The sequence below is a fragment of the Peromyscus californicus genome, unplaced genomic scaffold (genome assembly GCF_007827085.1).
Source record: "Peromyscus californicus insignis strain IS unplaced genomic scaffold, ASM782708v3 Scaffold_5__1_contigs__length_169319896, whole genome shotgun sequence".
Lineage (NCBI taxonomy): Eukaryota > Metazoa > Chordata > Mammalia > Rodentia > Cricetidae > Peromyscus > Peromyscus californicus.
In genome coordinates, this window is record NW_026294573.1 from 54,264,821 (window position 1) to 54,288,616 (window position 23,796).

Below are 23,796 nucleotides of genomic sequence, written 5' to 3' on the forward strand. Positions count from 1 at the left end.
AATCAAGAAGCACTGCAGAAACTCCTCTGCAGTATGCAGCCGAAACAGCAGCGTGCAAGCTTTCAGCATTGTTTATCTTTAGTCAAATGCATTGCTAAATGTTCCCACCACTTTTATACATTATGTTCCCTGCGGTAAAACATCTGTAAAAGAATTTTAAATGAAAAGCAACTTCCAAGTAAACTTTACAGTAAAGAAATTATAGTTTTCCAAATTAGAAAAAAAAAGTAAGAAGCATTTGGTAATCTTTGTAAGAAATAATAATGATAATAAAAGAGACAATTTGCCATTAAAAAGTAACAGTCTATAAAATCTAGGACCTCTTGAAATACAGTAAGGAAACAGTGTTTCACCCAGAACATGGCATCAGGACAGTTTTTTTTTTTTCAAGCTTACAACTTAGCCTAGAAAATAATTGCCAAACTAATCAGTAAATTCATTTGTAGTGCTTAACAAGCTGTGTGAATCGAAGCAATATCACCGTCTCATACAAGCAAACCTTGCTCTTGCTGGCAGACAGTCTAATGGGGGAAATAAATGCCTTGAATAAAAGTTCAGGGTCCTAATAGATAGACGATTGCAAGTCTCATTAGCCAAAAGCCGTCTGTAATATTGTCCCCCGCAACCACTGGTAAAGTTTCTGATGTCTAGTTAAGAAATTACAAGAGAAAACATTCATGTACACACATACCCACAACTACTTTTACTCAAGTCCTTGGAATGGACATACTGAATCCCAGGCAGCAGCTGAATAGAATCCTGCAGTAGTTCACTTTTAATAGGCTCAGTCTTCCGAATTCCTACATCTTGCCAAAATGATAGCACCATTTGTCCAGGAAGGGAGAGTACTTTTTCTGTAGATCGTACAGTAAACCATGCCCTGTTTTGTAATTCCGTTCGCCAGGCTCCCCCTTCAGCATCACACACTCTCCTTTTCTTAAACTGATATCTATGTGAAATGAGCTGAAGTTCACGGTCCAGTTAGGAACGGATAATACATTCATTGTCCTGGGAGCAAACTTTTTTTTTTCACTCCCTGGAAGAATTCACGCTTGCTGCAAGAATAATAATTACGGAAAACTAGGAATGCAGTGCTAACGAATTAATCCTTAACGGACACCACCCTAACGAGGACAGCAATGATTCTGGGACTCTCTTCCTCACAGGACCCGCGTCTCCTGTGACAATGAGCTATTGTACATCCCCCACTTCACTCTAGCTCTTATAGATCCCAGAAGTCAAAGGTTGTCTGGCCTGGTTGACCATGACATGTGAGTTAACTCATTCGGCAGCTACAAGTTAGAAGTTCCTCAAACTTTCTTTTGCCCAGAGTAACTGAAAGAAAGAGTGTGTGGATCTGTTCCACTCAGACTTGGGGGTTCTAAGAAATGGAAGAGCTGCTGCTCCCACATAAACAAACATGGAAAAGTTAGATGTGAGAGCTCTGGTCCCCTGATAGAAGATGAGGAATGGAGTACTCTCACAGGTGACTTGAGGCATTCCAATTACTGGGGCATGAAAGGATTCACACAGGGCTTGCTTTTCTCCAGTGCTCAACATGCACCCCTAGAAAATTTCACAGCCAAGGAGAACCATGCGTCCCATAGTTCTCAAAAACAAAAGTGAAGAGGATGTGAAGCTAGAGAGAAGACACAAAACCCAAGGGACAGGACAAATAGCTCCTTTTCTATCTGCAGACGTCTGTGGCCAAAATACAGAATTCTACCTTAAAACTTTCGATACTCTTAAAAATATTTTTAATAATAATAATCATCATCATCATCATCATAATAATATAAAACCCCCCAAACACCAGATACTGTCCCATAGAAAACAAGGGCACACATTACTGGGAACTCAAGTTGCAGAGTGTCGGGGAGAGGGAGGGTGGCAAGGGGAAGCAGTGTGAGGCAGCCTCACAGAAGAGTGTGAAAAAAATCAAATGTGAGTTTGATGAATGTGAGGTCTGGGACATTTTGTCAGAGAGGGAGGGAAAGTAGAAAAGGAGGGGGGGAAGGAAAAAAAAAAAGGCAGTCCCGGCTGCCAACTCACCATCCACCAAGTTCTGGCCGAGATGTCGTAGCAAAGCTGCCATTTGATGGAGCCGTCGGAAGCCTTCCCTGCCATTACGCTGTCAGCAAGCTTCATCTGATGCTAACTCACGGGAGATAAGACACCTAATTGAGAAAACATTTGCAGTGGCATGTGGGGCAACATGTAGTCCGGTCCATACCATATGGAATCATGGGTAAAAAAAAAAATCTCCTTGACAATGAACCAATCTCTCCCAGACCCAGTGGCAAGGTGAAGTGGAGATGAGAAGTCTGCTGCTAGCACTGTCCTCTCTGCTCCCTCTTTAAAACAAGAGCCCACTGCTACACATCAAAGGGAGGTGGTTAAAATTAGGGCTTCATCACTCAGATGATTTTGGTCTGCAAGGTTTTTCCTTTCCTTCCAACATCCACCCCCCCAACCTTTTTTTTTTTTTTTTTTTTTTTAAGGAGAATAAAGAGATTTAATAGGACAAAGGCAGGTAGTGGACTGCGGAGGGAGATCGCCACAGGCTATTAGCCTAAAATTTCTGCCTGACAGATGGAACTGCTTAGAGACTATCATGCAATGTTTGGGGCGTTTTTCCCTCCCCCCCACCCCAACTCAGACTTTAAGTCTGATTCAGTATCTGTGTTTCACAGCCACCCTCCTCAAGAACGTGAGCTGTGCATTTTAGAAAGTGTTTGGTTCGGTTTTGCTGGGTTGCACATCTCCCTTGGAAGCAAAGCAAAGAATCTAAAACTAAATCTGGGAAGAACTGCACAGGCTTTCCAAGGAGAAAAAAATCCCAGGGGCAAAATATTTCTCCTTCTATACCTTGTTTGGTTTTTTTTTTGATTTTTAATTAATTCATTAGTTAATTTGGTTATGAAAGAACCTAAATCCAAGATGCCAGCACCGGAGTCTCTTGCTTTCTGGTTCAGTTGGCATTGTGTTTAGTTGTGTTTCCATGTGAGTAAATTACTACATTCCTGATGTGGTACTCATTCTAGCCAACACTAGGCTATATATCTACATTTCTGATGCTGTTCACAAGAATTCTGGAATCTTCATTCTTCAAATATAAAGTATGCACTCATTATCAATTCATTTTTACACGATTCAGGCTAAATTGAATATGAGAGTCTCCTTAGTCAGGAAAAATTAACTCTGATTTCCTTACTATGACCTAGCCATCTTTTTTTTGTAGGGATTTCAAGTTAAGCTTTTTTTTTTTTCATGAAAAACACACACAAGAACATGGACATAGCAATAAAAGTACTAGAAAAATGATTTTTTTTTTTTTTAGGTGGGAAAACCTCTAGACAGCTGCCGAATACAAGCCACTTATTCAGGACGAATGGGAAAAGGGAAGTGTGCAGAATCTCTTGCATTGGGTCACTTGCATTTGGTGGCTGTCATTCCTGTGAGCTGAGCTGTGCTGGGGCTGCAGACGGCACCTGTGCAGCAGCAACACTGCAACCTCAGCCTGAGTTTTGTTTTGAAGATGAGCTACATTGGGGTCCCCAACTCCCACCAGTGACAATCTACACAGGTCTATGCCCAGAGGCCTTCCGTGTGGGCACCTCAGGGTCCGGGAGAATTGATCACTATTTCTCAAAACTACCCAATTCTGATCATTGAAGAGTTGTGTTTTTACAGTCCAACTACCTGATGGATTTTTCCCAGTCATATTTTCAACCTAATTATGTTTTGGGAGCTTTTGTTCAGGTCTTTAAGTCGCAAAGAAGTTAAATTGGATGGCTTTTTTTTTTCTTTATGGCCTATTCCTTAATAGTAGTAGGAGTTATTTTTTTATTTTTATTTTTATTTTAACTATTTGGCCTTATGGTAGTACGGTAGATATCTCTTTTTGACCAAAATAACTTCAGGAAAGTAACTTTTAGTCTTTAGAACCAGAGGTGTTTTCTTGTTTCAGCCATGGCTCACAGGCTGCATTTAGGAATGAACAGCACATTTACTAAACGGGGCATTTGTTCTTTTCTCGTCCCCCATTGTAATCTCCTAATAACATTGGGATAGAAGAATTATTCTCACTCTTTAGAAGGTTCTTTGTGCTTGCACATCCTTGGTCTCAGATCTCTTCGAATAATCTGTGACAGCACAATGTTAGATTGGTGTCGGGATCTGCTGAGGGACACGTGCTCCTTCCAGAAATGCACCCCAACTTTCCCGGCCAGAACCCCCACAGCCTTGTGCAGTCACCATCTTGAGAAAGACAAGGAAAGCGTTTGTAAATTCTATGTAAAATGTAAAATAGTAACTTGACCCCCGCCCCACAAAGGAATAGGAAAAGGAAGCAGCATTCTGTCTTTGAATCTACCCGCTGTTCCACCCATTCACTTCCCTTAGACTCTCTTTCCCACTTCATCTTCTCCGGCTTCCTCTCCTGCATAAAGGTGCATGGACATGTATACTCATGAGGCTGCAGTGTTTCCATGTCTTAGTGTGTCTGTCAGAAACCTCTGAAGTTGGAGGTGTTTGTCCTCTGAGGCACAGCATTTCCAGGATTCAGAACATCGTATGCTTGCCCATTTATTTATGAATGAATGGGGTACTGCCTAAACTGGCATCCAGATTTCATTTTGTGAATGATGAAATACCTGAGAGGACTTTGCAGCAGATAACACAGTAGTCGTCTTGAACAAAGAAATGTTAGATGTTTTTTTGGATAACAGTTTTAAATCCAGAACAATTAGATACATTTAACTTGATCATTGTCAACTAAAAGCCTGACGGAAGCTGCCCTTTCTCATGCAGCAGTCTTTTCACAGTGTGGCCCATCGTTAATAGCCTTAAAACAAGATTAAATAAAACATGTTAAATATTGCAATTATTGTGGGAAATAAAATTATTTGGTGAGCATAATGGGGAACAATTCAAGCATTTAACATGATCCAGGAAATGCTACTCCAAACAATTGCATTGCTTTATGCATTTTCCCCTCTTTGATTGCTGACAGATGCCTTTTTGGAAACAAACATCTAAATGGTTTGCCTTCAGTCAGAAAAAAAAAATATAACAGAAAGCAGCTACATGGTTTGAATTTAACTCTTGTCATTTGAACGCGTCTCCATGCACGTGAGTGGAGCTAAGGCAAAGGCAGCATTCCCATCGGGAAAGAAGTCCATAGAGTCTGAGCTTTTCGTTTTTTTCCTTAACTTCCCTTGAGTGTGTATGATAACAAGTGGGGTCCCCTCGCTGTACAATCAGGAGACAGAATAAGGTCCAGGTGATAAGGGGAAGCACTAGGAGGAACATGGACCGTCACAAGAAGCTTAGGCCAAGTGCCAATGACTTTATAACCTTGCTCTGGTCATCACAGACCAAGTCCCCCAAATGAAACATCCACTTTATATAATGAAAAAACAAAAACAAACAAACAAACAGTGATCCCAGAGCACAAGATTTGTAGCTGGGTCTTTCCTCCAGTGCACTGGGGTATAAGCCTCTAAGACTGCAGTCAACAGGTGTACAATACCGATGAACAGTTCAGAATCTGGTTCTGTGCTGCTGAAGGGCAATGTGTAATGGATTATTAATGTTGTTTCAGAGGCTTGGGTAGTAGAATGGTTGAGAGTACTGTTTCTGAAGTCTCATACCCTGTTCTGGGAGTTACTGGCTGTGTGGCCTCTCCTATTTTAACTAACTTTTCTGATTTTCTGTGTCCTATATTAATCAGGAAATCAAAGAAAATAACATTTATTTTGTAGGCGTGTGTACATTTGTGTATGTATATGTGCACTTGTAAGCAAAAATATGTATCAAGTGCATATTTCCTAATACGTCACAAGTGCTGTGTTGTTACTACTGCTTTGTTTATGCTGTGCCCCTCTTGAGAAGCGCCCTGTTTTTCGGTCTTCTGGTCCTGTGCTGTGAGGCTGGGTTATCTCTCTTCTGTTCTCCTCCAGTAACCTGTGCCTTGTTCCATCACAGCTCTGAGACTAGTCCCCACTCCCCAAATCATGTCTTACAGCCTGCCTTTCCATCTACACCTGAGATTCCCAAGGCTAGGTGGTGTCTTTTTTTTTGTTAGGAGGGAGGGCCATGAGAAGGGCAGGAAGTTCCCCACTACTCAGGTCAGGATGACAAGAAGACACAGACGGTCTGCCCACCTAGAGAGCCGGTTGCAGGCTAACAGTCCAGCAGACTCCTCTTTCCTTTCTGTTCATGCTGTTTCCCCTTTTAGTACACAGTCTGGGTCAGAGTCCCGCTCCACAGGGAGCTGCAGCTCACACCAATCTGCAGCTCTTTGACTGCCTTTGCCTTCCTTATCTCTGTCGCTCTTCTGTGTCTACTCCAGATAGACTGGCTGTATTACTACCTGTCTTTGATGAACATATGTCTTTTATCCATTCATCCATCCATTAAATAGCATTTCTGTAGTGCCAGCAATTAAATGCATTTCCCTCTCCTTTTAAGCTTTGTTTCCAGAACCCTTGGAAATGTGAAACTCTACAAGAGCACGTGATTTGAACACAGCATGTAATAACAGCTAACGTTTATCCAGCATTTCCTCTCAGCCAGGCGATGTTCCAAGAGCCTTAAGTATTTTTTTCCAGGTAGGTTCCTGTGAGGTAGACTTATTATTAACCATACTTCACAATCAGAAACAGATGCTGGGAGGCAAAGTGTTCTATTTAGGGTTACTAAGTTAGAAATAGAGTGAGGATGGAGCCCAGGGGTGGAGTCCAGCCTTTCCATCCCTGGCATTACCTCTGAAGTCACTGATAGGATGCAGCACCTGCTGTATGCCAGGCATCTCTTAAGATGCTTTTAGGTGATGCACGTGAAGCATGCACAACAGTCCTAGGAAGTTGCTATTATTTTCAGTTTTCAGGTCCAAGTCCAAAAGGTAAGAATCTTACCAAAAGATTAAGGAAGATCAAAGACCATCCTGGTGTCTTGGTGTACATCTGTGGTCCTAGGAGATGTAGGCAAGAGAATTGCACATAAAAGGCCAATCTGAACTACAGACAAGATTTTGTTTTAAAAATCAAAAAGGGAACAATTTAGCCTACATCTGCTTGACTAGAAACTATCCCACCCCATGCTTTTCCTATGCTAAGAAAGTAGATACATGGTATTTCTTTTGCAGAATTAGGTGTTGGGCTTAACAAATACTATGAATCACGCACTCCCAGAATCCCTGGAATTAGAAAGGTACCCCATTGCTGAGGCTGCAGAGACCAGTTTAGGGCAAATGGGCATGGGAGATTAAAAAGGAAAGAAAAGAGAAGCCTGTACTGAAAAGAGATTACCTACTCTTAATACCTAAGTCTTTCCTCTAACTGTAGTCAGGTGGAAAAATCCCTAAATGCAGCTAAAAGTACACTGCAGTTCTTCAAGTGAGTGTGCTCTCAGTCATCATCAGCTTTGACACAGCGGAAGAACCGATGTAGGAAGGTAGGAAGTTCAGCTCCTCCAGAAAAAGGCCCACCCCACCTTTTTTCGGAGGTTTCTTTCTTTCTTCTTTTCCTTCCTTCCTTCCTTCTTTCTTTCCTTCTTCCCTCCCTCTCCCCTTTCTTTTTTTTTTTTCAATAAAAGTGGCAAAGCTCTCTGTACAGGTGCACATCGTTTCTAGGAATAAGTGTCCTGACTTAAACACACTGGTGTCTTAAGCCACCTTGCAGTGTGGCAGAAGCAAATTCATAAACCAAAAAAGGCAGTATTGAAAATACACAGGGTCCAGACGGGCCCATTCCATTTGAATGATATACTGTGGGACTGGTCATATTTTTTGCCTGTGTGTGTGTGTGTGTGTGTGTGTGCATGCAAACATGTAGATTTTGTCCTTAAGAAAAACACTGATGCTTTTTCCAGTAGGAACTCACCCACCAGGTCCTGCAAAGAATTAATTTCCTCCTTAGTGGCAGCTCTTGCGCGCCTCGTTTCTATTTAGAAGTTCCTTGACTTTTAATCTCTCTCTGCATTCTCTATTAGCCAGCTGCCATCCAAGACTGGGCTAAACCCTCTGCCCCTTGTTAAAAAGGGCGGGGGGGGGGGGGGAGAAAGAAAAAGAGAACGCATGCAACACAAGCTTCTAATAAGTACATTCACAACTTCTACACAAGGCGCTTAAGAAAACTAAAAGGTTAATATATTCTAACTAGATGTTAGGTATAGAATGTCAGATCTGTCAAATTGCATTATAACTTGCTGCTCATTGGAAAAGATTTGATTTCTTTTGCCACGTCCTACTATGTTCAAGTCACAGACTGCCAGCAGCGGCCCACTGAAGACCACAGGCTGGCAGTGAGCGGGCTCGAGTGGGAAAGCAGCCGCAAGGACCATCTGTTTCCGATTTCTAGCTGAGCCAAGATGTGCAGTGAAGTGCATTCCATTCACCAGGCCAGCTTCTCCCCTGCTCAAGTTATTAGTGTTACAAGTGAGATGATCTTTTCCAAACAGCGGGGGAGCCATAATCCTTATGGAGCAGGATTTTAACACACACACACACACACACATGCACTCACAAAACATACACACACACACACCACCAGTTAGACATCTTTTGTTAAAGTTGTGAGAGAGGCTGCTTATAAATTTAATTACAGCCTTCATGAGGTTTATAAAGCATGTTTTATTAAAGCAATAATAACCTTAGAGGCAGCGGTACATACAGCGGCCTCACCGAGTCTCATTGAATGATCCAGTATCTTAAGGATAGTTTTTTTTTTATGGATATGTTAAGATATATGTTAAATCATCCTTCCAAAGCATACTCAGTTTAGGGATAATCAGTAGGACCCTAGCTTACTGGGACAGGTGGAGTAATCTTGCAAACAGCACAGGATTGAACTCACTGTGTAGGGCAGATAAGCTATTTTTCTTGTATTTAGTCTCCATTGAAGGCTAAGCATTTTAAGAAAAGTTAGGAGGGGATGTAAGAAGGCTGATTGTATGATAGTGCGATGGAAATGCTACTCTGAGAATTTGAGATCTTAAGTAATTAATGTCATAAATGTGTGTTTGGTAACAGGTGATTGACACCATGCCAGGTATTCAGGATTCCAAGGGGGAAGACACGTGGCTTGCCCTCCAGGTACTCACTAGCTCTCACAGAGGAGGAAGCAGGCACAGGAGTAGGCATGTACTTTGCAGTTCAATAAAACCAAGGAAAGTAGTCTTGGCTCTTGTACATACATGACATGTGACTCTGTGCTGTCACATGTCCTCTGTAACTTCATTTATAAAATGGAGATGGTGTTGGCCAATTTACAGGGAGTGCTGTGAAGATGAAATGAACTATTACCTATGTAAGAGAACAAGAATACTGGGTGCACATTTAGCAGGCATTCCGCCTGGTTGGTTTCTGCTTCTTTTATTTATTCTTAGAATTCTAGAGCCTGTAATGTATCTCTTTTGTGAATGAGAGGCTGCCATGTGACTTCTTTTGGTGTGGATGGTCCTGTGGTATGCTCTCGATTCGATACCTCTCCAGGGACATAGTAGCCAGCATCTTTCAGTTGAACTGCCCTCCTCTGGGAGGGAGAAGCTGTTTAGCCTGGAGGCTCTTCTCTGGGGCAGGCTCTGTTGGGTCATATGCAGTCATTAATAACTAGGATCCTAACAAATGCTTTGGTTCCTGGTCAATGATTTTTATAAAAAATGAGTTTTGTTGTTGTTGAAACCAGAGATCACATAAAAATCCACTTAAAGTAAGGAGGTGTGGATAAACAAGACAAAGCCTCTTACTTTGCATGTTGGGAAAAAATGAGGTCCAGCATTGATGACTGCTGACCAAGTTGATGGCAGGGATGGAGTTCCACCCCAGGAAGGCAACAGAGAGAGTGAGACTTTGGAAGAACCTGCGTAAGTTCGTTGTGGTAGCTGTTAGGATCAACACCTGCAGAGAGGTGAAGGAAGCGGTGGGGGGTAGGGGGGGTGGTTGGGCAAGCTGGGGTTAGAAATCACTTGGTCATAATAAAGGCCCAGCAAATCCTGGAGAGAACTTGGAAGCTGAGATGACCTTACAGAGTTACTCCAAATTGAAGCAAAGGGGCCAGGATATTGTACTTAGTGAGAGTGTGCCTCTAGGTCCTAGGAGAAGGAAGAGCCTTCAGGCTAGACAACAAAGACTCAAGACGGAGGGAGGGGCTGAGAGGGAGCTGTCATCTTGGGGAGTGTCTGGATGTTTTGAACACAGGACCTCCCAGAACTGGAGATGTCTCCTGGCTTACTCATTCCTGCAACAGGAGATCCCACTGGCCTCATTTCCCAAGTGTCAGGAGCAGGCTTTCTCCTCCGCTTTTAACATAATCAATCCAGTGAGTTCAGGAAGGTCACCTCTCTTACAAACCACAGGGGGCAGGGAAAGACAGACAGGGCAAAGAGAGAGTGTTGGGCATTTCCTGGCTTTCTAGTTGGCCAAGACAGGTGTCTTTCATAGTAAGTATAAAAATATCTGGAGCTAAGTGTTTCTGGCTGGCTAGTGAGCCCCTGAGCTCTGCCTAATTTCTGTCACCCTAGATAATACAGGGGTTACAGGCACCAGCCACCATTCTGGGTTTTGATATTTGCTCTGGGGATCTGAACTCTGATCTTCATGCTTGTGTGAAGATCACTTTACTCACCGAGTCATCTCCCCAGCCCCTGAAGTATCATTTTTTGATGTAGGACTAAACTCTTAAGAACTAAACTGTTATAGACCTATATACAATGGTCTTAATTTAGTAATTACATATAAGTGAGTATGTATAATGTATGTATTTTCAAATGATGGTGAAAGAATATACTAGAATACTTACTAGTTGTCAGCCTCCAGACCTAAGGGGAATAATGGTGAATACTTTTGTCTCTATTTTTAGAATTTTAAAGATTGTAATAGCATATAAATGAAGTATGAAAGTGATTTGACAAGATGTGTGAAAATGCTTAAGACTTGTTGACTTCATATTTTCTCCTCAGGTATATCATTAAAAAGGTGGTTGCACTACTGTATCTACATACCCATTCAAATATTATTCAAAGTGGTGAAAAATTAGAAATAAATATTCCACACAGTACAACCACATCAAAGCACATTGTGAAGCCATGAACGAAAATGTTGTTTACAAATGGAAAATGCTTATGCTGTAAAAGTGTGAAAAAAGCAGGATGCAAAATTGAACACCCAGAATGAACACAGTTCAGCAAAACCCCAACAATCTATTCATTTAAAGACAGAAAACATTCACATGTTAATGGTTGTGTACATAACTGTTGAGATTATACGTTTTTCTTTTCTGCTCTTTGCAATTTCAGAAGTTCTTTTAATGAAAGGCTGTTGTTTCTATAACAGAAACAAATAGACATTCAAAACTACTGAAGCTGGAACTGTGTACTGACTGGTGGTTAGTCTTAAGCATTCTTCCAAACCCATCATCACCTGTACCTTTGTCTCCATGGCCTTGATTCTTCGCTGGGCGTTCTGGGTACTTCAACATGAGGACTATTCCTTCCCAGATCCAGACTTCTTTGTTAGTGATGTCGTTCCTGATTAGATCAAGGTTCCTGGGGATCTGGAGCTTTGCCTGTACTGTCTGGCATCTGGGTACCTCCTGAAAAACTCAACGCAACACTAGTGGTTCACTTTTATGATTTCCATTTTGGTTTTACAGGAATCTGATAAATGAAGAATGATCTCACTGTTTCAGAGCCACTGGGTTAGATGACTGAGACCCAGCTTCTTATCCTAGGAGTCATGGCCCTATGTGAAATTGTACAATTTGTGTGTGTGTGTGTGTGTGTGTGTGTGTGTGTGTGTGTGTGTGCATGTGTGTTGGGGTTCACAATAGCTGACAACAGTGAGCGGTTTCTTGGATCTTTGGTTGTGAGCCTTTAACTGCTGAGCCGTCTCTCCAGCCTCAGAGAAAGGTTTCTGAATATGCAACAAAGAAAAATGAATTCTAAGTTTGATGTGTAATGATTCTGAGGTGTTTTTGACAGTGCTCACCTGTGTTGCATCATGTGACTTCACTGCAGCCTTGGTTCTGAGAGCACAGGCACACTTTGCCCTGCTGCTTGCTGTCATGCTGTGCTGAGCCTATGAATGCTGTTTGCAACACATGGCTCTGATTGGAGTCTAGTGTGTATTATAAATTTCAGTTTTTGTACTGTCCATACAAAATTTTCTGCTCTTCTACAGTGTTTTAACAGGGTGGTAGGGTGGGGGAGGGGAGATGTATCTATTCCTCAGCATTCAAGATCAAAATAGTGTATATTTGTATTGCTTTGCTTTAGATTATTATTTGATTTTAAAAATTGCTGTTTGAGTTGCTGAGTTGATTTTCTTAAAAAAAAATATAATTCAGTGGGTTCATGAGCTACCTTTGCTTGGAAAACAGATGGACCTAGAAAAGATTATACTGAATGAGGTAACCCAGAAAGACAAATGCTATATATTCTTTCTTATGCGCAGTTTCTAGCTCCAAATCTTCAGATGTGAGTATACAACATGGAGTAGCCACAGAAGCCAGGAAAGTATAAAGAGGCTATAGCAAGGCAAGGGACTCGAGACAGGAATAGCAGGGATATGAAACAGGAAAAAGAAAACTGGGGAGGGGATTGTCTGGTGAGCAAGGAAAAGTCCATAAAGCAGGAGGAGGAGGAAGAAGAAATAACACCAAGGTTATTTAATAAAGTTTCAAGGATACAAAAAATATTTTATATTTACCTAAAATCATATAAGATACACACATATTTATGGGTATGTGTGTATGTATATACCTTAAAGGAAGTTACACCATTGGGGCTGACAATGCTCCCCACAAGAAACAGACTAACAAACCCCCCAGGAATAGGCATGGGATGTCTCCTTTTGAGTGCCTGGTCAGGGTAATTCAAGAGACTCCCCAAACAGTATAGTCTACTATTGTTGCCCTTGGCTGCCTCTCAGAATTTGAAGCTAAAACCCCTTCTGCTGTACCCATACACTGCACACCTAGGACACAATACTCAAATGACTTGAGCTGGATCTGACCTGAAAGCCTCTTTCCTGTGGTCTAGCTTCCAGGGTACCAGAAAACACTATGCAAACTGCCAAGAGAGGGAAGCAATTAGTAGTCCTACCCAGCTGTGATACCTACCACCCATGGCATGACCAGAATGGCCAGATATCCACAAAGGCAGCCAACGTGTGAGGTAAGTGGCACCCACATGTTGGTGGTAACCAATTACTGTTTAATTGCACTTCAGCCAATTCAACGGGAGAAAAACCGTACATGGTACTGGAAACCTATCCAACTTTCCCTGGCTAGTGAGGTCGGAGTTCTTGGAAGACACCCTACCACCATTCTGTTAGACCAGTAAATTCCTGACTACGTTCTAAATCTTATCCTTATCCCCACAGATAAGTGTAACTGTCACCTTTTATCAACAAGTTTCTCTTTACAGGAGGTGAAGACTATCACATAAATCCACAGTTGGACATGAAGCAGACATCAACAGGTCCTGTGGAACCCAGCCCCAACAGATACAACTGCATCACAACTCCTCCATCTATGGTTCTGCAAACACCACAGAAAAGGGGATGGGAAGATTGTAAGAACTAAAAACCCCAGGAAGTCTGCTGTGAAACAGTTTCCCCTAGAAATGTCTGCATGAGCAAGATCTGAACAATGGCAATATCAATAGACATGTTGACATGGAAGGAAAAAATCTCAGAGTCACATCCCTGGATAAGGAACTACAGGCAACTGATGACTGCTGAGAATGATAGAGTTATGTTCTATCAGGAATAAGCTCCAACATTAGTTATTTAATACAAACAGCATTTCTGAAACCACATATATATATATATATATATAAAGCAAGCAACAGAATGGACCCGGCAGGTTGTATTTATATACTTGTGCATATATACATGTAACAATAATAATGGAACAAGAAGAGGCTATCAATTTAAGATTTTCGGGAACTTTGGGAGTAGCTAGAGGGAGAAAAGGGAAGAGGAAAAGGGTTATAATTATTTTTAATTAAAATATATAAAAATTACAAAGAGAAAACATTCAATGAATTTTATTTTGTGATTAGGGCAGTTTCTCATAATTTCTGAAATGGATCTAAACATACTCCTGCATTTTGTACTATGTATTTATGCAGAATGGTGTTCTCAGAATTGATGATTATAAAAATAAACATTGATCACTTGAATAAATATTCAAGATGTTCTATATCCTTCAGTATAAAATCACTCAAGATTCAGTTCTTTATGTGAACATTAGCAAGCATGTCCATCTTATTAGTAAGAAAATTTGATTTAATTTTTAATAAATGGTCAAATTGTATGTATACCAAATAATTGCTTTAAAATATTTTTTGTAATTTGTTACCAGTAAATATATACCTATTTTATATACCTACATATCAATGGTCATGTAAAAATTTCTCAGGTATAAAGGGGTTGTGAGTGGAAAGTTTAGGAAGCCTTGTTCTCGACTGTCTATATCTGAATAATTTTTTTAATATAGCTGCTATTTATTTCTCATTTAACAAGTTTTAAGTTTGTTTTTAATCATAATAAAGATATATAACATTAAATTAACATTAAAGTTTTAAGTGCAGAGTATTGTTAACTATACATACTGTGTTATGTTAAATAACTTAAGTCTTAGTCCTTTTTTTTATCATTAGTCTCAAGACATTTTCAATTTATCTTGATTTATTCTTTGACCCATTGACTATACAAGAGTAAGTTGTTTATTTACATGTGTTTGAGAATTTTTGATTTTTACTTTCATTTTGTTAGGAATGGAAATGATGTTTGATATGACTTAAACCTTATTTAATTTAAGACCTTTTGTGATCTAGCAGTCTATACTGTAGAATGTCCCATTACACTTGGAAATGGTGAGTTCTGTGTCCACTAGACAGAATATTCTTCATATGTGAGTTTAGTCCATCTGGCCTATTTCTTCTTTTCAAGCCTATGGTTTATTTACTGATTTCTGTTTGAGTGTCCTGTCTATTATTGATAGTGGAATATTGTAATCTCCTGCTGTTTTATGTTGCTGTGTATTTCTTCAGTGCTGTCAATGTTTGCTTCATATATTTGGGTTCCCTGAATACAAATTCTGGTGAATTGGCTGCTTTTATCATTACATATACCCTTCTTTGTCTTTCATGCCTTTAAAAAAAACCTTAAATTATCTTTTCCTGGAATGTGAATAGCAGACTTTCTTCTCTTTTCATTATTGTTTGTAAGAAACATCATTTTCTATATCTTATTTTTATCCTGTGCATGTCTTTAAATCTAAAGTGTATCTCTTGTAGACAGCAAATAGTTGGATTTTTGTTGTTGTTGTTTTTAAATCCATTCAGATCACAACCTATGGGTTGTGATCCCTTTGCAAACCTCTATCTCTGAAAATATTTACATTATGATTCACAATGTAGCAAAATTACAGTTATGAAGTAGCAAAAATAATTTTATGGTTGGGGTCACCACATCATTAGGTATTAAAGGGTTGCAGCATCAGGAAGGATGAAAACCACTGCTTCAAATGCTCTTATGTCTTATGACTAGGGGATTTAATCAATGTATTCAAAACAATTTATTATAGAGAAGAACGTAAGACTACCTTTTAGTAATTGTTTTCTGTCTATCTTATAGTTTTTGTAGTCTTTTCTTCTCTGTGTTTTTCTGACTTATTAGCAGTGGATAGTTGCAATCTTATTTACCTCTGTGCATAATCTACAGGTATTGTTTCTGTGTTTACCATAGAGTTTGCATAGCATGACTTATATTTATAACACTGACTTCAAGCTGACTGCAGCTTATCTTTAACAGTACATACAATTTTTACATTTTATTTTATTTCTGAATTCTTTTGGGGATGCTTGTGATTGAGCCCAGACTTTGTGTATAATAAGTGAATGTTCTGACACTGGGCCACACCTTCAGCCCTCTACCCCTACGTGGTGTCATTACTATCACAAATTATATTTTTATAGCTGTATTTATTTTTCATTTATGTCTAGTACCATAAATGAAATTAATTTACATACTGTAAATTATGATATTTTAGTAGTCTGCATTTGACTATGCATTTACCTTCACCATTAGGCTTTCTACCTTTATATGCTTGTGTAAGACTCTTACACTTTCATTTCAATTAAAAATTCTCTTTAGCATTTCTTATTTTAATAAATGCAGTGATGATGAATTCCTTTGGTTCCTGTTTATCTGGGAAGGCCTTTCTGCTTTATTTTTGGAGCGACTTTGGTCAGGTATTACTTGACATTATTTTTCTTTAGCACTTGAATATGTCATTGTGTACCCTTCTGCCTGGCAAGGTAGCAATGAGAAATTGATAGTCTTACCACGTCTTCCATGTATGTGACAAGTCACTTTGATCTCAGGGCTTCCCAAATCCCCTATCTTTGATTTTGACAACTTGACTGTAATTTCTCTTAGCATGTGCTTCTTTGTACTAACCTCAACTAGGGTCTTTTGGACATTTAGATGTCCATTTCCTTCCACAGGTTTGGGAATGGTTGACTACTATTAATTTGGACAATCTTTTATTATCTGCTTCCTTTCTGTTCTCTTAGCACTAAAAATCTAACCAAAAGCCCAAGAAGTACTTTAAAAAGCACTCATCCCTTTCTTTCCTAACCTTTCTACTCTATGGTGTCCCCTAATTTCTGCAGGTTTTTTTTTTCTCCTTTTCTGTTCATTTTTATTATACTTCTGACTGGATAATGTCAATGATCCATCTTTGTGTCTGTTGATTCCCTTTCATGAATGAAGTTACTAATGAACTCCCTCTCTTGTGAATTTCCAATTCTACTGTGTTCTTTAGGTTTAAAATTATTGTTTGGTTATTTTAAAAAATTTCAAGAGAATTGATATTGCCATTCTGTTCGTGTTTTCTTGTGAGTTGATTGAATATCTATAATATGGTTATTTTGAATTCTTAATCTGGTGATTCATTTAACTCCATTACTTGCAGTGAGGTTTTGGAGATTTATTTTGTTCCTGTGATTGGGCCATGTCTTCTCATTATATCCTGTGCCTTGTACCTTTGTATTTAGAGTTGTATATTTGAAAAAACACCTGTCTTTGTATCTTTATACTCCTCTGTACAAAGAAGGACCTCTACAGTCATCCATGGTGTAGATTCTGGAACCCTCTCAAGTTTTCCCAAGGACACATTTTCCATGCTTGTTGTGTACAACCCTGTCAGAATTTTGCTGGTTTATTCTTCAGCTTGTAGTCTCTTTCTCCCTCTAGTGTCTATCTATAGTAGTACAAGTTTCACAGTGCTAAACTATGTGCCCTTCCCTGTGGCCTCAGGCCAACCAGGTACTATTTCTCTATCAGGAACCTGTGTTGGGTAAACCAGTCTCTCTGAAGCTCTCTGAAGAGCTGGGATTTTTCTGACACATGTTCCATTCATCCCTTCCACTCTCAAAGCCACAAGCTGGGCTCTCACTCCTTATAGTGGCGGACTGTGCCAGTTTCTGTTTGTGGCATTACAAGTTCTCTGGCACCAACACAAGCTGTTGAGCTCACTTTTGTTCTCTGTAGCCCCTAGGCATGAACACTGTGAAGTATGTGAGACAGAAATTAGTTCCTCGAGAGAAAAGACTTGGAATGTAAATTCTACTTTTCTCTTTACCTCCCAAGGAAGAAGCTGCAAATTGGGCTTTTGTGCTCTGAGATGTGGGGCCTTGGCTCTGGAGAAAGTGATATGTTTGAAATGGAATTGCTTCTTTTACTCTTCTCTCTCTATGAACCCCTCTTCTATCCCCCTTCTTTCCTTCCTTCCTTCCTTCTTCCTCCGTTTCTTTTGAGATTGACTAATGTTGCTCAGGCTGGCCTTGAACTTATGATCTTCCTACATCAGCTTCTTATGTAGCTGAGATTAAGGATGTATATCACTGTGCCTAGCTTACCATTTTCAATGTGACTATTCTTGGCTTTTAACTTAAGGTGTTGAAATTTCCCAGTTGATTTCTGGGGTTCTCATAAAGGCATTTCTCACTCATATGTGTTGTATTTTAGTCAACCTTTCTATGAGGGTGATGAGATTTGGTGCTTCGGATTCTGCCATCTTGCTGATGTCACTCCTCTATATCTCTTAAATAATGAGAAATGAAAACATACTCCACACTCATGTTCAAAATGCAAAATTTCCTACCCCATATGCTACCTTCTTGATGTGTTTTTTACACAGTTGTCATAACAAAGTACATTACTCAACATTGCTCATCCAGGGGCTCTGGGTTTCTATGAGCAGATGCAGTATTACATTTTACTCAAGGCCTTGCATTGGAGAGCCATGCATTTCATAAACACAAAACCATTATTGAAGAACACATGGGTGCCTCTGTCAATCAGATTCTAGTGTTGAGAGCTGGCGTATGCAACTGTCCCAGTCACCTTTAATCGTCAACTTGACACAGCCTAGGGAAAGAAGTAGCATGTCTGTGGGGGATTGTTTTGGTTGTTAACTGATGTAGGAGGGCCTAGCCCATTGTGGAATGCACCAGTTCCTAGCTCAGTGGTTCTCAACCTTCCTAATGCTGTGATTCTTTAATACAGTTTCTCATGTTGTGGTGACCCATAAATTATTTTTGTTGCTACTTCATAACTGTAATTTTGCTATGTTTATGAATTGTAATATAAATATCTGTGTTTTCTGATTGTCTTAGGTGACCCTTGTAAAAGGGCTATTTGACCCCAAAAGGGTCACAACCTACAGATTGAGAACCACTGCCCTAGGCAGATAGGTGGTCCTGGGCTGCATAGAAGCTAGCTAAACACAGGCCTGCCAAAAAGTCAGTAAGGTAATATCTCTCCATGATTTTTTGCCTTCAAGTTCGTACTTTAATTCCTGCCCTGTCTTTGCTTATCGACGATCTATGACTTGGAAGTGTTAAAAGAAAAGAAAAGAAAAAAGAAAAGGAAGGAAAAATGCATTCCTCTCCTATGTTGCTTTTCGTCCTAGCATTTTGACACAGCAATGGGATGGAACTATACAAGCAACTAAACATCTCTTCTCATGAACAACTCCTGACAAATCTCAAAGGAAACCTTTTTTATTTTTACTTCTCTTACTGAATGTATTTATCACATGCATTAAAGATTTGTGGTTGGCATAATTGCAGCATCAAAGAGAGTCTCCACCTCAGAATGTAAGGAACATTAGGACAGTAGAAGCCCCTAGGTAAAAGCAAAAGCAGATTAGTTACTTACCAAGTCTGTCTGTTTCAGAAGGCTTGACTACACTAGATTCCTGATCAGTATAGAATTACCTTCTAGTGTGGAGAATCTTTTCATTGCTTTTGCTTTCTAATGTGAAATGAAATATCCATCCATTTATTTCATATGTATATACTAGTAATTAGAAATGACAGATAAAAACATTTTGAAACAGTTAAAAATTTATATTAACATTAAATTTGGGCATAAGTATAAGTAATTTATATATAAACAGTGATACCAGTCTTCTAATTGTTTCTGACTCTGAAGATTAGGTTTTCTCTAAAGTTAATAGGAACTTATGTGCTACAATGACTAAGGAATCACTGTAATGACATGTTACTATTGAATAAATCAAAGTCATGGGTTAATAATTTTGATTTCCATTATAGGAATCTATGGCTGGTCAAAATGCAGAGAACAATTGACCAATGGATACATCTACAATTTAACTCATATGCCTAAGGCTTGGGAACATTGTAGAAGGTAGGGTGCCAGAAAGACTGTAAGAGCCAGTGGCCAGGATGTCTGCTGTGAGACAGTGTCTTTTACATGTAACAGGGAAGCTGAACCTATGAAATCTCAACAATATTGTCCCCTAAACAAGACCTGTATAACAACAACACCAGTTGACATGGCAGTATGGATGGGGAAATCTCACAAGGCCTTATCCTAAAATGAAGAGCCAAGGGCAACTAATGGCTGCTGAGGGAGAATGAATCAGTCTCCTTAGGGAAAGCCATCCCTGATAGTTTAACCAGTCCCAAGTGGTCAGCCCTTAACAAATACACGTAAGAGCAACACTAAATGGACTCAGTAGACTGTATTTAAATATACACATGTGTACACACAGACACACACACACACACACACACAACAATTAAGGAAGAAGAGGTCATGGATTTGAGAGGGAGTGTGTGTATGGGACACAGGAGGAGCTGAATTCAGGAGAAGGAGGCATGGAAATGGTGTAAATATATATTCATGTCCTGAGTTCTTGTATAACTTCCAGGGATTTACCTGGCTAGGTGATGGGTGATGGTGCTCTGTATGCTATGAATGTGTTGTTCCCATTGGTTGATAAATAAAAATTGCTTGGCCATTAGCTCAGACTTATTATTGACTAGCTCTTAAACTTAAATTAACCCATAATTATTATTTATGTTTAGCCACGTGGCTTGGTATGTTTTCTCAGTTCTGCCTTCACATCTTGATTCCTCTGTGTCTGGTTGGCAACTCCTGACTCAGCCTTCTTCTTCCCAGAATTCTCCTTGTTTGTTTATCCCACCTATACTTCCTGCCTCGCTACTGGCCAATCAGCATTTTATTTATCAACCAATGGGAACAACACATTCACAGCATGCAGAGCACCATCACCCACCATTTCCCCCTTTCTTTCTATTTAAAAGGAAAGTTTTAACTTTAACATAGTAAAATTATATATAACAAAACAGTTATCAAGAAAAAATTATAGTTATAATATTTAGTCTATTTGTATTTGGCAAAAATAAAAGAAGATATCCTATCTATCCTATATTTGTGAGTCCAAGGTTCCATATCTACCTTATCTCCTATCAAAACCAAGGAAAACCATAATTATAACTATCTAGTCTTCAACTATATCAAAGACCTCAAAAGGATATAATATTACCTAAGTAAACAGGAAGAACATTGTAAGCAACTTCCAAAAATCTAGAATAAAAGAGATAGCTAGCTGCCTGGACAGTTACCCAAAGTTCTTCTGCAATGTGGAGCATCCATTCTTCAGCCTACAGGCCTATAGTCTCTCAGTTGCTTCTCTCTGTGTCCTGTTGAATGTCTGGAAGTTTCTTCTGCAAAGCAGGAACCTGAAGGACCATTTTGCCTTGCTAAGTTCAGTGATCACCTTCCTATAGGTCCTGCATGTCCAGTCAATACATTTTATCAAGCAGTCCAGGCAAGAACAGTTTCTTGCCCAAATGGCTATTTTTGCCAAGAAGAAGATAAATTCCATATGGAGTGTCTTCAACTCCCATCTCTCTCTCTGAAGTAAATCGGTGCTGCCAGGAGCAGATATGTCTCACTGTCCAGAAAGTCTAAGTTTTTAAAACATTTCAAATGCCATATTCTGTAGGTCTTAGACATATTTAAAGACTACCTAACTAATTGAAATATATCTGTGTATACCTAGAAATAAGAATTAACATATCTTAACATAAATAAGAATTATGGGTTAATTTAAGTGTAAGAGCTAGTCAATAATAAGCCTGAGCTAATGGCCAAACAATTTTAATTAATATAAGCTTCTGAGTATATCTTAAACAGCTGAGTATCTTATAAACAGCTGTGGGCTCTGTGGGGCTGGGCAGGACTTGAGAAAACTTCAGCTACAGCTAGGGGTGACAAGGCAATGAAGAAATGATAGGCACACAGAGAAACACAGAAAAGCTGAGATTGAGTAGACTGGGCTCTCTGATGGAGAAACTGCAGCACCCTGGAAACTCAGCATGTTTATTATATATACAGTTGAACACAGAGGTGGTGTTATTGCATACAGACAAACAAAGAGGCAAGGTTATTGTACACAGCGAACAAGGAGGCAGGTTTAGCCAACCTCCGTAGGGAAAGCTTCTGTAGAGGAGCAGTGTACAGGCCTTACACAGCCAGGAAAAGAAAGCTATGGTTGGCATTTTTTTTTTTTTTTTTTTTTTGCACATGCTATCAATATCCGCACACGGACAAGAAGAAGGTTTAGCTGTCCTTTGGAGCTTCACTCTGTGAGTGTGTTTGTGGGGGGGCTTTTGCCATTTTCTTGAGTCTGAGGCTATGGCCATTGACATGGACATGCTCATGTCAACAGCACACATGGACCAAGGACTTCGTTCATTCAGAACTTCCTCCAGTCCCCACACTCACATCTGAAATTCTAAATCAAATCAAAACAAAATAAAACAAAAAAACACTCTACAATTAAAAAAGATTTGCTCAAATGTAGCAAAAAAGAAAATTTTGCATTTAGGTTATCATATTTCCATAAATTATGTCTTTAGTACACGAGGCAGCTCAATCACTAATTGTATAACAGTCACACATTCACAATTATAATGAAATTCTATTATCTTACAATTAATGGAGGAAAAAGCATGGATTTGAGAAATATGGGTATATGGGAAGGTCTGGAGGGAGGAAGGGGAATTGGGAAATGATGTAATTATACTCTTGAAAAAAATAAAAGAAATTAAAGAAAGAAAAAAAATTCTGTTATCTTTGAAGTCTTGCTTACCTCATTCATATAAAAATACCTTTATTTACATTTTAGATTTTTATTTCTATCAGCCTATTTGTCAATATATGAATATAGAATAAATAACATCTATCTTTTTGTACAATATGAACTTTTAGTCATCACTCACATACTGTGTGAGACTCTTATCTTCTTTCTGGGACTCATGACATGTTCAGGGTAGCTGAACTGGTTGTGCTTTGCCAGTCACCACTCACTGCTCTGTGGGGATACTTGGAATAAAGAGTGGCAGTTGAAAATCCTGCTGGTCTCCTCTGTGTACCTGTTTGGGGAATGTGCTAGATCATTCTCATTCCAGGAGGGAAAGAGATGTGGCTGAAGGTCCTCTATGGTATCTTCTGGCTATGGGGACTTTGTTTTCAGTTGTTTCTGGTTCTGTGGTTGCTATGTGGCTGCTGTCTTGTGAGTGGCCTCACACATATTGCAGAATGGACCATTATGCATAGCTTTGTTACTGTTTAAAACACTGGGTTTGGGAGAATTTGATATCCGTACCTGGACGCATTCAAACTTTTAAAACTAATTCCAATATTGCCATTGTTGAAAGAATCCTTCTTCGCTGCTCAATGAAAATCAACTCAAAATTGACCAGAGACTTAAGTATAAGACCTGAAACTATGAGACAGCTAGAAAGAAACACGTGGAAGGCTTCAGGATACTGGATGGGTGAAATTTCTTGGAAAAGATCCAAAACACACACACACACACACACACACACACACACACACAAAAAAAAAAAAAAAAAAACCCAAAACAGACAAAAGGGTTACGCTTAAATAAAAAGCTTTTGCAAAACAAACAACGCATTATAGACACAGTTTACAAATGAAAGAGAAATAGCTTGCACAATGTGAATCTGACAAGGAGTGGGTGCCCAGAATTTATAAAGAACTCTGAAAACTCAGGAGCAAAAACTAAACAATAAGGTTGGAAAAATAGGCAGAAGAGCTGTAATAAACAAAGAAGATACACAGATAGTCAACAAACACATGAAAATGTGCTCAGAATCGCCAGTCATCAGGGAAACACATATTAAAACTACCATGAGATCCCACTTCAGTCCAGTAAAAATGATTACCTAAGGGACTGAAGAGAGTGGGTGCGAGCAAAGATGTGGAGAGAAGTGAACTGTTCCGCACCGCTGGTAGGAATAAAAACCCATACAGTTGCCCTCAATTGAAAACTAATATTATAATCTTCAACTGTGATTTTTAATTATTCCACATTTGAAGTTATTTATTAGTATGTATTAATTGTAAAAAACAAAACA

At 39.4% G+C, this 23,796-nt stretch overlaps 1 protein-coding gene and 1 long non-coding RNA gene across 16 annotated transcripts in view; one reads left to right on the forward strand and one right to left on the reverse strand.

Annotated features, from left to right (window-relative positions):
• The window catches only part of Nfia (nuclear factor I A), a 544,849-nt gene extending 542,515 nt beyond the window's left edge, over positions 1 to 2,334 (reverse strand). Inside the window, exon 1 of one of the 3 annotated variants that reach the window (XM_052718430.1) lies at positions 2,053 to 2,334. In XM_052718430.1, coding sequence (XP_052574390.1) covers positions 2,053 to 2,148 — 96 coding nt within the window. In that variant the 5' untranslated portion in view covers positions 2,149 to 2,334. The remainder of the gene's footprint in view (positions 1 to 2,052) is intronic. The other 2 variants (XM_052718426.1, XM_052718425.1) reach the window with 2 other exon arrangements.
• Positions 1 to 22,768, forward strand: part of LOC128097737 (uncharacterized) — a 221,574-nt gene extending 198,806 nt beyond the window's left edge. For 12 of the 13 annotated variants that reach the window (XR_008213963.1, XR_008213955.1, XR_008213966.1 and 9 more), the window contains 2 exons: positions 13,042 to 13,176; positions 13,429 to 22,768. This is a non-coding gene — a long non-coding RNA (uncharacterized LOC128097737). Of the gene's footprint in view, positions 1 to 3,340; positions 6,615 to 13,041; positions 13,177 to 13,428 lie in introns of all 13 variants that reach the window. The other variant, XR_008213960.1, reaches the window with a different exon arrangement.
• The last annotated feature ends 1,028 nt before the right edge of the window (positions 22,769 to 23,796 follow it).